Genomic DNA, 14,929 nt, shown 5'->3' with positions numbered 1-14,929 from the left:
TTGTACGAATTTTTACCCTTGCATATGAAGTGCAAATATAATCAGCTTCTGATCTCAGAAATCTTCCCAATGAGACTTTGAATTTAGATTGCTGTACTTGAGGCATGATAAGCCATGTCTTTTGTCATGTCTTATGGCTGCTGAATAATGCATGAGGCTTGAAGTAATTTACTCCAAGCTGCATTTTTTTATTTAATATTTTTTAGACTTGCTGGTAATACAGAGTTGGACTTCTTTTTTTTTCTTTTCTTAAAGACAAAAAATGTGAATGTAAAACATGGAAGACATTACCATTCTATTATTTTCACAACAATACATATTTGTGGGCCTTTCTGTTATGTTGCTTAAGTAGACTTGAAAGAATTGAAATTGGTTATTTTAAACCACAGTTGTTATGACTGCTTGTAAGGTATGGAAGCATTTAGGAACCAGAATAATTTGTTTTGGGAATATTGAAACATTTCTTTAAACTGAAATTGTAATAGTTAGATGCTTAGGAATTTTGTTTTGAAAGAAAGTATCTTGCTGCTTTTTTTAAAAAATGTATTCTGAATGTTATCCTCCTACAATCTAGTTTGTTTATTTTAGAAAGTAAGCCTTTATTGAGGTTGGAATATTTAGTGTTTTTCCTCGTAGTAAACACTCCCATAAATGAAAATTTACTTTTGTTAGGATTACTTATGAGTACAATTTTAATTTACTCACAGTTTTACTATTAAAACTACACAAATAACGTTGCTTTGTGTCCTTTTTATTTCTTTCTATTGCTTCCCTTAGGTCGAGATTTGATCTGCATACAGTCCATGGATGGGATGCTCATGTTGTTTGAACAAGAAAGTTACGCTTTTGGCCGGTTTTTACCTGGTTTTCTTCTGCCTGGTCCTTTGGCTTACAGCTCTCGCACAGACTCTTTCATTACAGTGTCTTCTTGTCAGCAGGTTGAGAGTTACAAGTACGTGTTTATGTTCGGTAATTATAGTGTACTTTGGTGGTATCATTTACTAGGAGAGCACATTGAAAGTAATCTTGTTTAATTTTTAATACCTTTATTGGAGTATCCAAAAGTAAGTAGTTTCAGGAAAGATGTTATATGTTGCTAAGTGATTACTGTCTCAGTACAGTCATAGAAGAAAGTGTGCTGTGAGTCCTGAGGACTTTATGGTCCTATTTTATTTTTATAAAGGTAGTAAGTCTACTGGTTTATCAAGGCTCAGTTGCTCGCAAGTGGCAGGTTTTTTCCTTGCTCCAGTTCAGTCCAGTATGTGCTTTCAGCATTGGAGCATGGATGAAACTGTTATGAGCTGTTTTAGTTTGTGACCATATAAAATTTATGGGTTCAACATTTAGAAAAATAGAGCAATATGGAAAGTGCAAGACTTTTCCACTTCCTCTAAGCATGGGGACTATGTATCATAAGGTCAACCATACACAAACCTAATAGAGAATAACAAAGAGAATGTGGACGATTTTGAAAGACAGACAAGGGGGCATTTGTGTTTACTGTGGAGGAGCAGCTTGAATCCTTGGGGCTCTCGATGCAGCCACTGTGTTGAGAGTTTATCAAGTATCCATCTGTTTAGAATTAGATGGATGCTTGAGCAGTGGGACATAGTGGTGGATGTCTGCTGTGAAGCTTTTCTCAAACAAGATATTTCCCTGTTACAAACCCTTGTTCTCACAGAGGACTAGAGTTATGGTTATTGAATCTCTATTCCTAGCAGTAAATTGGGGTGGGGTAGTGTTTGGGGCAGAGCTACTACCTGTGATGACAAAAATCCACCCCCCTTAAAATGGATAAAAAAGTGTCAGTCTTACAGAGCAATAATTGTTCACAGTTCTAACCAGCAGTCAAAGATGAATGATGATGATACTGGAACCAGTATTTCTTTAACATCTTCATCCTGGATAGGACAATGCATCCTGAAATTCAAGGACTGTGTCACATTTTTGGAAGTGGCCAATATAAAAAGGTTATATAGGGCAGGCATTCAGAGGAATCTCATGAGGCTGAGGAAATGGACAACTGCCTTAAGGATTTTTTTCAGAGGTAATCATGCATATTAAAGAAAACAAGAATGCCTATTTTTATAAATAATGCCGTGGGACTCGAATCCAGGGAGTGTTAGTTGAACACAATGCTTTATCACACTACCCTGTTCTGTTGTCTATAGTTCTCAAGCAATATCCTTTTTATTTTGCTTCCTAAGATTAATCAGATTATAGACATCATGTATTGTTTTCTTAAAACTAGAAAGGATATATGTGTTGCAAGTAAAAGTAATTTAATAGAAAATTTGTACTTTTCCTAAGAATTTAGAATTTAAATTCGAATGCAATATTAGAACAAAATTATAATGTAATCTATTAATGTTGTCAAGGAATAAAGAAACATTTTTTCCTTTAAAGTTAACATCTCATATGTTTAAATTATGTTCAGATTCTTGACCTTTACAAAAAATGTGGCTACAGTTATTCATCAGTCTGTTACTAAATCAAAAGTGTGCCATCCTTACTGTAGGGATATAGTTTTAAAGGAATTTTTCACTTGGTTATTGGTCTTTAGTGTCAAATGTTAAGACACTAATGGAACTAATCTCTAGTGTGTGTCTGAAATATTAGGACATTAGAAAAGACTTAAGTAATCCTTTTAAAGTTAAGGAAACAGATATACTAAGAAGAGGTTATTTTTACTGAATAAAAATTACAACAGTTCTATCTAGTGTTTCTAGCAGAAAAAGTTTTCTCCAGGGAGGGATAATCCATTACTTCCCCCCCAACCCCCAGTCAGCCTGTTCGGCTGCTCTACCTCCCTCAATGCAAAGAGAAAATTTTGTTAGGTCAGGATCCTTCTGGTTCCTTTCCAAGTCAGCTTATTCAGAGATACTGTGAATCTGCAACTTTTTATAAATGTGTTAAACTGGAAAAGGGAAGTAAATTCATTCATACAGAGGGCAGTTAAAGACATCCTAATTCTACTAAAAGGAGCTCTCTCAGTATTATTAAATGGGTCATAGCATTCACCTTAAACAATTAGATTTTTTACTCCAAGTGCACAGTTTACCTTTATAATTAAAACAATTTTAAAAACTAAAATCCTTCAGTAGCAAGCAGAGAATCACTGGCTAGTTAGGTTTGGAAGGGACCTCTGGAGATCATCTAGTGCAAGCCCCCTGCCAAGACCAGGGTCACCTCGAGCAGGTGACACAGGAATATCCAGTTAGGCTGTAACTGTCTCCAGAGAGGGAGACTCCATGACTCGCTGGTCAGCCTGTTCTGCTGCTCTACCTCCCTCAATGTAAAGAAGTTTTTCCTGATGTTGAGGTGGAACTTCTTGTGGTTTAATATATGGCCATTACGCCTTGTCCTTTTGCTGCAACACAATGAATGCATGAAATATGAAGAATATTGTTGTCATAATTTTAAATCTCCAACTTTAACCATGAAGAAAAATATGTACTGCTATTTTAGATTGAATTGGAACATTCAGGAACGTGTTGCTTTAAGCTTAGGACCTGATGGTACTCCATGACTTCAAGAATTAAATGCTGTCTTTTTGGATAAGTTTAACTTGGGTCTTATTCTATTGTTTATTTCAGTAATGTAGAAACCTTCAGTATTCCACAGGTTATCTGTTTGCATACACTGGAAATGGGGTAGGTCAGTGAGTTATAATACCAGCACAAATTCAGGAAAGAGTGACAGAAGAATCAATTAGGATGCAGTTCGAACACTGAGGATTGCATAGTTGTAAAGAGGACAGATAGATGTGCAGAGCTTTTATGGCAGTTGATTTTGTTTGTTCAAATGTCTTCATTGCCAATTTTTCTTAGTATGGTCTGTTGGCAGTTAAAAATAATAAAACCACCCCAAACCTTTCAACTTTTTGTAAATGTGCCACCTACTAATTTCAGTTTACTGTGGTCTCTTATACTGGAGCCACTTTAGTGTACTTAATGAAGGAGCTTGTAAGTTTCACTATTAGATAGAGCAGATTGTATTTCTGAATTTTTGAAAGCTTAATGAGAGCAAGAAAAATAAATTTTTCTGTTAGAGTTCCAATTTCACCATTTGATAATTTGTTTCTTCTATCTTTGTGGTCTGTACTTCTATCTACTAATATTTAGATTATTGAATTTATTTTAACTCCACATAAAATCTGAATAGAAATGCTTGTTTTACACTTTTACACTTTTTCCACCTTTACACTTAGCTGCTATCCTACACTGATACTAGTCTTAACATCCTTGCTGACGGTAGACGTGTTGCAGTAGGCTTTCCAACCATCCTTTTAGGCTGTTATTTTACTGTGTATGTATACTCATGATAATTATATTTTTTTTTTACTTAATGTAGAGGTAACTACAAAGTTATAATTTTTTAAAAATATTTTTAAACTGCCTGTAACAGATACCAAGTGCTGGCATTTGCGACAGATGCTGATGAAAGACATGACACAGAACAGCGAAAACTCAGTTCTGGAAAAAAGCTTGTGGTAAAACCCGTTTATTTTACATACCCTGTATGGACACTGCACACATATTGAAATGGCTGACGCTAAGTAACGAATGGAAACATTGTCTGCTGACAAAGGACCTGATCCAAGTGCTGCTAAAGGCTGTGGAAAGACTCCAGTAGATTTCTATTAAGGTTTCTTTGGGCCTCAGTTGCTTTAGGCTGGGCCTTAAAACTTGCTGTTGTTCTAATGAGAAAAGAAATACAACTGCAGTGGAAATAACTGTTTCCAGGGCAATCATTGTAATGCAGAACCTACAATGTAGTAAAACAGATAAATAGGTATACCTGCATTATTGCTTATGTTTTAAAATGTAGTCTGATTGTGACTTTGTATTGTAGAAAATGAATCTCATTCTCCTAGGGAATCCTTTGTACTTAGAGAAAAATTCTCAGTTAAATGTTTCCATAAATAGTGTTGTAAACTCTTCTTGTCAAGAACCTGTGGACTCAATAGTCTTCTTGAGGTCTCTGTCACTAATTTGTTTAATATTTGAGCTGCCTTTTCTTAAGAGGAAGAGAATTTAATTCTTTGTGATCCTGCAGTAGAGTTGCTTGTCTTCTAAATATACTGCATATATAAAATGCTAGATTCATCATATTTCAGGTGCAACAGTAAAATATTGGGAGAGCATCTTCCATCCACTAATTGTAGAATTTTTCAAATACACATAGGCTGAATCCTACATATAGAAGTAGGAGAAGGCAATTTATAAAGGAAAAACCTGGAGACTTCATCAGATAGACTGCAAATGAAACAGTTTTTTTAAATCTAAAATGTGAAGCATGCTTGGAAACAAACGTAATAAGCTTGGTTTTTCCCCTTTAACTTTTAAGATAGCACTTCCAGTTTCATATATCAGATATGCCAGGATATTTGCTGACACATTCTATTGCTCTTTCAGCAAAATAATTGATGTTGTTCATATAGGAAGTGCTGACACTTGGACTTTGATATATTTTTACCTCAAAATTCTAAATTTCTATTTAACCAGCTTGGCAAAAGTCAAAAGCATTTTTTGCATGTGTGTTTAGTTGAAATTTCTCAGAGGAGCTGAAGAAACAAACCAATGAAATGTGTCAATAAGCAGTAGTATTGTTTAAAGACAGGTGAGGCAGGATTTCTAAGTAGTTGTTTATTATATCAATGTACATAGTTGGAGAAGTAAACAAACCGACAGACACCAGCATGCTCCAGATTAAAGGGTGTACATGAGTGGCTGCAAGCATAAATATTGGCTTGCACACCTAAAACATTTGTCTAGTTTTCCATTTACATATATTGGTAGAATCAGTTGTCACCTCTTGCTTTCTGTCCTTGTCCTTAACAACCAAGGATGTGTACAGAGGTAGATGAAAATTATTCTAAATATATATTCTTGGATTCATTAGTTAAAGTATAAAGCATTTCCATTTTGAGTGGATGTGTATTTTAAATTCTAAATGTACTTAACTGAACTGCATAGCCAACAATTCAAAATATGGTGGTTTTTCTGCTTGAGTCATGTTTAGAAAAGTTATTGACTGCAATCAGAATAAGAAGATAATTCTTATCCATAAAAGGACCTTGATTTTGCTTTTCTATCTAGGTTAATGATATATTATTTGATTAGTTCTGAGCCTTCTCAAAGTTTGTCTTTAATATGCAGATGTCATTTGGTTTCTGGAGCATGCTTTTTCTTTTGAAGGTGGATTGGGTTTTAAACATCGGAGAGCAAGCACTGGATATATGTGTCGCTTCATTTAATCAGGGAGTTTCTTCTGTTTTTGTGCTTGGTGAGAGAAACTTCTTTTGCCTGAAGGATAATGGGCAAATACGATTCATGAAGAAGCTTGATTACAGTCCGAGTTGCTTCATCCCTTACTGTTCAGGTTTGTAAAAGAAAGATTTAACTTTAGCTTAGTCACTTTTTTTTTTAACCACTGAATAAATATATTTTTCTGAATAAGGAGGTTGGATGGGGCATTGTGCAACCTGGTCTAGTGGAAGGTGTCCCTGCCCAAGGCATTCAGGTTAGATATTAGGAAGAAATTCTTGACTGTGAGGGTGGTGTGACACGAACAGGTTTTCCCAGTGCTGGCAGTGTTGAAAGCCAGGTTGGATAAGGCCTTGAGTGACCTGGTCTAATGGGAGATGTCCCTGCCCATGTTAGTGGGAACTGGGACTAGATGATCTTTACGGTCCCTTCTAACCCAGGACATTCTATGAATCTATGAGTCTATGATCTGTAGAATCATAGAATTTGGAGCTCTCTTTTTGAATGAGGTAGGTTTATTTTCAAATGTTACTTCTTGTGAAGTGTCATCATTTTTAGGATCTAAATATTTTCTTATCACCAAATTGAGATGCTTGTCTGGTGTCCAGGCTATCAAAGCAACAAACACAGAGGAATGACAGTCTTTGGAAGAGTAAACTAGTGTTTGAGGACCTTTTGATTTATGACCTTCTAATATTTACAGATTCTCAAAATTTATTGTTATTACATTGGTGGAAACATCTTGGTTAGATACTTGGTTCGAATTATAGACTATTAACACCTATTCGCTTTTAATATTTCAAAAATGATCTCATAAATTTTTGACAGTATGTCTCCTTTTGAACTTAAAATTTTAATATTTAGAAATTTGATCTTGGCAATCTTCACATTTTATACTTTCTGATTTGAATTATACTATAAATAAACCCTGCAAATGCATGCACATTTAATTGGTATTCACAAGTTGAATAATTAATGAATGGTGTGTAAATAGCAGCTATTTAATCAATGTGTATTTTGTCATATCTATCCTGGCATGCCAACATGGTCATTATGAGTCTTTGTCATGTTTTAAGTTGCCAAACATGGCTGGCCAGAACCTTAGAAATTTGTGGCATGTATTGTGAAATATGCAATTGAAATTGGTATCCATAATTAATCACATATGTCCCTGGTTGTGTTGATGTAACTCTCCTAACTTTGGATGCTTTATACTAAATTAATTTTTAACAATTAATGGATTAAAAATAAAACATAACTATAAAGAAAAGTACTGGCTTTTGAAAAACCTTTAATCCTAAAATTGTTTTTTTATCTTTGAACAGTGCGAGAAGGAACAATAAACACTTTAATTGCAAACCACAATAAAATGTTGAATGTTTATCAAGATGTTACATTGAAATGGGCCACTCAAATTCCCTGCATTCCTGTATCAGTAAAAGTAGCAAATTTTCAGTAAGTAGCTTGTTAAAGTTTACTTTTTACTTAGATTAATCTCTGGTTGTGTAATATGTGTCTAGTTCCTAGCAAACAGTTCTGAGGTAAGTTTTAAAAGGAAAATTCTAAGTTTTTTTCCTTTGTTTTGTAAAATGTTCATTTCATTAATGAGTGCATGTCCTGAGGTAGCTTTATGATGCTTGTATGTATGCTAGAACAATACTAGAATTGCTCTACTGTGCTTTAGGTTTTCTATTTTTTCTTTCTTTGAGTGAAGTTTGAACCTGGAGTCTCAGCTCCAGCCCAGTAGCTTCTTTTTGAAAAGAATGAAAAGCGTGATTGTACAGTCTGGCAAGATCCTTCCCTGAGACAGGAAAATAAGGAAACTCACTGAAAATCTGTCCTTCATTAAGCATTTAAGAGCATATGCATTCCAGAGACGATTAGTTAAAACCGATTATAAAAATCCAGTGTTAAATTATGGAAATAAAGGAATGTGTAAATTGCTGAGGGCTGCACTGCACTAGACCAAAACTTTTTCTAAAAGAAGCATGAGACAGATCAGGGGAAAAGTGGTTGGGTGGTGGAAGATTGGGCAAAGAGAAGGTAGGACATGTTTCTAACTTGTGCTGGGACTGTCACTGAAATAAGCAAACCACAGAAAGGTTCAGCCAGTGTTTTTGTACAATCCAATTTCTCCCTGTACTGTGTGTCCCCAGAGCTGGGCTGGGTGCTGTCTGCTCAGTGCCTATGACCATCGGGGATGCAGTAGGAGTGTCCTTGTCACATAGATCTTCTGATCCTCAACAGGCTGGTGGCTGCTGGGCCAACATACACTGGATTGCTAAACATTTGTTCATAAGTCAAGCATTTTACCTCCAGACAAATGGAAATAGAACATCTGACCAACTGGCTTTACTGAGTTGTGCAGAGTAATCTGAGGGATGATTGTGTTTTGTTTGTTACTAATAGATACCAAATTTAAAAAAAAAATTCATAATTTATTTTTTTAGGAGAGAGCTGGGCTGGCTTTCATCCAACAAACAAGTCTTAACAGGTGAAATATAATGAACAGTCTCAGTGGGCCATTTGGTATACCCAGAAGTTGATTATGCAGTATAATTTTTGAAGTATGGAAAAAATATTTGAATCACAAGAATTTGAAAAAAAACAAAACACAGATGTTTACAAGAGCAGATTGCTCTAATATTTGTATATACAATTACTTGTTTGAGAACCCTTTATATTGAACCATCTGTTTCAATAATGTGTCTGAAATGTTTATGCAGCTTCTGCCTGTTCCCTGTGAAGTTCAACACTCAGTTTGATATTAGGGAGAAATCCAAGAGTCTAAAATCTGTCCCAGCTCAATTTGCTAGTTAGATTCAGAATTCCCACAGGACTATGGATGCCAGGGTTTGACTTGGGGTTGTGTTCTTTAGCAGGTAGAGAGGCAGCAATCTAGTTAAGCAAACTTTTTCATACGGGTACTGATGAATGAAGGAAAATCTGTATGCCTGTCCCCAATGGCCTGAAAGGCAGGAAGAGGGCTGTGTGTTTCTGAGCTATACTTTTACCTGTCTATTGGAAAATATGCAGTATGCTTGTACTTCCTTCTGACATTAAAAAAAAAAAAAAGAGCTAAACAGCAAAAACTGTAGTAAAGCCTGTAGAGATAGTAATTTGGCTTAAGTAGGGCATATGTATTTTTTTTTTTGGTGGGGTTTTTTTTAGTATTTTGAAAGGGAATTCTTTGTGAGTCAATGTGATAGTGATATTCTTGTACTCAAGAGAGACCTCAGTCTTAGTTGAGGCCTCTGAGCACAGCACTACTGTAACATAAATAATATTAAGGACTTTAATAAGCATGAAGTTGTTAATCTTACACTGCTGAAAGATTGAAGTACCTTAAATATGATATATGCCAATATATTACTTTCTTCACTTTTATTGCAATAATACTTAAAAAGGTGGGTGGAGCATTCTGAAACAGTTGTCTCTACAGTTCATACATGTTTATTTGTATTTGGCATGATGTCTTTTACTTCTAATGTCTGTTACTTCTAGCTTTCTGAATAAGAAAAACACTATTAGAAGATATTTTATGTAAATCCATTGGAGCAGGAGTAGTGATTGCCTCACAAAAAGCAGCTTGTGATTCCAGTGTATGCCCCTTAAAATAATGTGTAATACATATTTCTCTATTACCAGTATGTAGAAAAAGATAATAATATACTACAACATTTGAAATTAAATTCCAGTACAAACTGCTTGATTTCCACCAAATTCTCTGAAACATGGAAGAAAAAATAGAATCAAGGAGAAGCGGTTACCTAGAACTGCATTTTTAGGTGTTTCTTTGCTTTTAAGCTGTTAAATTACACATTTTTGCCTTCTCTTAAAACCTGAATACTCTCTGTCAGGATGTTGAAAACTTGCTTCAAAAGCTTGTCATCAGAAATTTGAACTGCAGGCAAAATTTTGAGTGCTTATCTTATTCTGAGTTTTCCCTTAATATCTCTACAACTAGTCACTGAACTGGAAGTTCAGTTCTTGTAATTATTATAGAATTTGTCCCTTATTTTGTTGGAAGTTTATATTCTGGTTCTGCTAATGTATATTAGTTACTGTTTCTGACATATTTTCAATGTCAAGGGGACTCCTACGTACTTCACACTGCCTGGATTGCTTCAGAAGTGTAACCACTTACACTGACAATTAATTTGAACTGCTTCGGTCTCTGTCTCAGCACAATTTTTTCTTCCCATGGATAATCCTGCTTGAACAGTTATATTTTTGCATGCCTTGGGTTGCTATCATTCAAGTTTTGACTGTGCAAACAAGTTCTCAATGAAGCTGAAACTCTTGAAGAAAATGGTTTAAGTGTTCTGCTTGGGTTGATTAAAAACCTCCAAACATCCTCCCAACAAATCCACAAACAGCCCCTCCCAAACCTTTCTAGAGTGGTTTGAAGAGAAACTGTCCATATGCTGCAGCTGAAACAGCTGAAATCTAGGAAAGTTACACAAAGGAAAGACAAGAATTCCTACTCTGCTCAAAATTTCAGTGTTGGAATAGTAGTTGTACGCAGCAGTACAAAGAGAATTGTCTTTAAAGTCCATTCCCTATTTTCCTGCCCTTGAGTCTCCATTTTTCTGTTTCATGAGAGACCTCTTTTCTTAGACCTACTTTGTACCTCCACATCTCCTTTACAAAGGAGATTTCATAAGCAGTATCTCTTGCACTTACAGATTATAAATACTACGAATTTGTCACTGATTGATGCTTCCTGAGATGTGTTAAGATTTCTCTCTCTTTCTGTCTCTTTATCTTCTCACTTTTTATGAGCCCATCACACGTAATAGTTTTTTTCTCTATCTGAATTATTCTGTCTCCATGTGCTTGACCATAAAAGGTCCTTGGAGTAGATTATAATACCTAGACAACTACTTTATATTTATTTGACTCTTGGCAGAGCTGTTTCAAAGAGTACATCTTTTAATGGCTGACTGATTGCACTGAATATTAATTACTCTGTCCTTGGCCTGAAACTAGAACATTGTGTTAAGGTGCCTTCGGTCTGAAGCAAAATAGCTTGTGTTGCCAGCCTCTGGGATATTTCTGTCACAAACGTCTGAAATGCCAGTCTGACTTGAGTTTAGACACATAGATAGAGAAGAATATATACACATGTTTAGAGCTTGGATGTAGTCTCAGGAAAGGGGTTTCTGTTTTGATTACTCCTAAGTTATGAACTGTGTTTTGCCATAGGAATGTATGAAGCCTTTAAATTGGGAATTTTTTTTTTCCTTCTGAACATTTTTAAAGTTCACTATTCTCCACTTTATTTCTTGGTTTTGTTTCTGTAGTCTTCAAGTTATATCTGATAAGCCTGTGAATGCCAAAAGGTAGCCTGATTTTTTTTCTTTTAAAATGAAATGCAAACTTGCTTAAATACCTCTTTTCTTCAGATCAGTGTTTCACAATGTCTCTAATTTTGTTTATTTGTGCTTTTGACTGTCCACAAAGAAATTAAGTTTGGTGAAATCCATATGGCAAAAAAATGTTGATTTCATGTGGAATTTATCAGCAGGCACAGTTTTTCTAAAAGGAAACCATCCTCAGAATTTAGGGGATGTGTTGTGGGAAATACATTTATTTTGTCTCTATTATACTGGGGACTCTTAGTACTTTAGGCACCAGTTTATCAGCAAACATAATGGTTGAAGGAAGGACATTTTTCCTTTCAGCCACATTAGAATTTGGTTAGTAATACCCAAAAGTAGTGTAGTGAGGCAAAGGTTTGTGGGTTTGTGTTTTGGGGTAAGTCACCTGTTCTGAATATGGCAAATTGTGATTTAATTTCCCACATTTTTTGACCCATTATTTTAAAACTTGTGGCTTTATATAGAGTCAGTTGTGCACATTGTTGTCCTGTGCAGGGCCAGGAGTTGGACTCAGTGATCCTTTTGGGCCCCTTCCAACTCAGCATATTCTGTGATTCTCTAGTACTTGTCTGTAGGTAGTTGGATTCTTTGCATATGTACTGCCTCTTGTTTTTAGGAGCTACATCTGGGAACTGGAATACAGTAACCAATTTTATTTTGTGATCATTTGTATCCACCTCTATATCTGTAAAGCAAGACTGTTCTTCATGGAAGAAAGATTCTTGAAAAGAATAAACCACATAATGATGTGTGTACCTTGTAAAATATGAAGTTGCTTTTATTACCTGGGGTTGACAGGTATGGACAAGTTGATGAAAGCAGCTAGAATATTTGCTTTCACTTTCATTTATATGGCAGATAAATATAATTTTACTTGGTAGTGGAACAGTGTGTTTTCTGAAGAGGAAATAAAAAGAAGTCTGGAAAGGGTTTTTTATGCCAAAGTAATTTATCACCTCCGAAGAATTAGAATTTCTGAGTTTCTTAAAGTATTAGATTTCCAGCAGTCAACCTTTTGGCTTGAGTTAAGCTAGTAAATAGATTTTCATTATTTGAGATGGGGAAAAAAATAGATTTTCTTTTTTAAACAAACGTAACCGTTGAAAAGTCAGGAAATAAAGTAGATTTTATATGCTCAGGATGACAAGCAGGGTTACTTAGCAAGCTTTATCCACACTTCAGCTCTTTATGAACTTCAAGTCTGCCTTTGGAACAGTGATCCCATAAATGTATCATAGAGTCCCACAGAATCACCACTGATTCTGTTTTGCTCAGTTTGCAATCAAGAAGTGGTTTCTGTCTGCAAATTGCCAGTACTGCTTTTCCAAGTATGATCACTGCAGTCTCGACTGTTGGGGTCATACCTGAACCCCTAACATTGGTACATAAACCATGAACCTGTTATGACTGTGTCAGATAGTAATATATTAATCAGCCATCTCTTAAAACCAGCTACCCATAGGCTATTGGTGTTATTTTTTTTACATATGCAGAATTAGAATTTAATTAGAGAACTAAAATTTATTACTTTAAAGTTGCATTGTATAGGCTGAGATGCAGGAAATACTGCAGCTTACTGAATCACTGAAAATTTTAACTGATTTTAAGTTGCTATAATAGTGTCCAATTTTCTTACTACTTATAAGAGAAAATAAAGTGAATCATTGCATCTAGAATTTGTAATGTTGTTCTTGTATGAGTTTCTCCCCTTGCATAAATAATAAAGAAGCAGAGACTATTTGACTAATGAAGGGACTGAAATTTAATTTTCCATGTAATCATGTTAGTGCAGTATTCAAACACTTACTATCTCATGTGGTGCTGATAGCCATGGTTACTGAACTTTCCTATCTCAGGATATCCCCACTTGTGTTACAATTGCACAGGTGCATTGCAAAACAGTATTTTACAATATTTTAACATACAAGTTAGTTTTAAAGACAGTGACTTCTAATTTACTAAAGCAATAGTTTCTTGATGTGTATGAGTTATCATTTTACTCCAACTTTGCTAAAAATAATTCACTAAAATGATGAGTGCCTGCAGAAAAATTTCAAATGCTTTAACCCTGGGTGTGAAAGAGTATGTGAGGAAGGGTTGGGTGGGTTTTATGACTTAGTACCTTTCTGTGTGTTACAATAGTCTGTTCCTATCCAGTCTTTGCTCCTCAGTCTGCAGCTTGACTGCAAGACTGAGAATTACTGGTGACTGAGACGGAGATTGTCACTACACCACCTCCAATGCACTTGAAGCATAAGCCAAATGACATATGCTGTTGCATTTCAGGAGTGTCCACCAGTCTGAATTTTGAAGGGGAACGCTCTGCTGAGAGAGATATTGTGTTTTTTGCATTTAAAACAAACCCCATCTTTCCCACAACACCAAACAATAAAGAGTTTTACAGTTAGTGCAGTGAATGGGGAGAATCACCTTCTTTCCTTTTTGAAAATGTTTAATACAATGCTCCCTTGGGATCTTCTGATTTATCAATATTCCATAATATTAGAATGGTTGGTAAGAAATGCATGGTTTGTATACTTACTTGTCTAATGAGGTTTAAAGTCCCTGTAGACTGTTGTTCAGGGCTTCATAGAACAAGACTTGTGTGTACGCTAATTATGTCAGCTTCAACCTGACATAATTAACATGCTTGTGACTTCATGGCACTTTATCTGAATAAAATTATATAAAAAGTCTCCAAATCAGCAACCTGTCTCCTTAAAGAAGAGAACATACAAAAGGGTTTAAATTCTTTGTTTTGACACAGGATTAATTCCCAGATTTGAACTCATATATGTAGCCCAACAGTCTGATGAGTTTAATTTAAATATGGTAGGTGAATCAAAAAATTGTAGTTCACAATTCTGTTGTATAGTCATTGGTTGAAAAATGTGCTTTAATGAAATTTTAGCTTCCAATATTTTTAAAAGAATATAAAAAACTGCAATCAATTTGTTAGTGAGAAAGTATTGGCCTGGTCCAAATATGAATTTGAAATTAAAACTTTTTTTCTGGCACAGAACTGTAGTATGTTGGGTGGTTGGATGGATGTACTTTATGTAGCTAGGCTCTCCAAACAGTAGAAAGGCAACAGGAATTACAGGAATTGAATTTATCTGGAAAAAACATGGAGAAATATTGTAGTTGAATTAAGTATATAAAGTGTAAAAGTGCAACCACATAGATGGTAATAGTAGGTGGAATCAAAATAAAACTTGCCTCATTGAATTTTTTAGCTATCCAGGTGCTTGAAAATACTTTGTTCTTCATTCCAGC

The 14,929-nt window shown here is 35.1% G+C and overlaps 1 protein-coding gene across 5 annotated transcripts in view; it reads left to right on the top strand.

Annotated features, from left to right (window-relative positions):
* The window catches only part of BBS9 (Bardet-Biedl syndrome 9), a 278,787-nt gene that overhangs the window by 26,966 nt on the left and 236,892 nt on the right, over window positions 1–14,929 (top strand). For all 5 annotated transcript variants that reach the window (XM_021553258.3, XM_021553256.3, XM_021553257.3 and 2 more), the window contains exons 6-9: window positions 778–952; window positions 4,408–4,492; window positions 6,201–6,384; window positions 7,595–7,724. In XM_021553258.3, the coding sequence (XP_021408933.2) occupies window positions 778–952; window positions 4,408–4,492; window positions 6,201–6,384; window positions 7,595–7,724 (574 nt within the window). The remainder of the gene's footprint in view (window positions 1–777; window positions 953–4,407; window positions 4,493–6,200; window positions 6,385–7,594; window positions 7,725–14,929) is intronic.

The sequence above is a fragment of the Lonchura striata genome, chromosome 1 (assembly GCF_046129695.1).
Source record: "Lonchura striata isolate bLonStr1 chromosome 1, bLonStr1.mat, whole genome shotgun sequence".
In the NCBI taxonomy this organism is placed as follows: Eukaryota; Metazoa; Chordata; class Aves; order Passeriformes; family Estrildidae; genus Lonchura; species Lonchura striata.
Note: the sequence above shows the minus strand (reverse complement) of the source record. Positions and strands in the feature narration are given on the sequence as shown.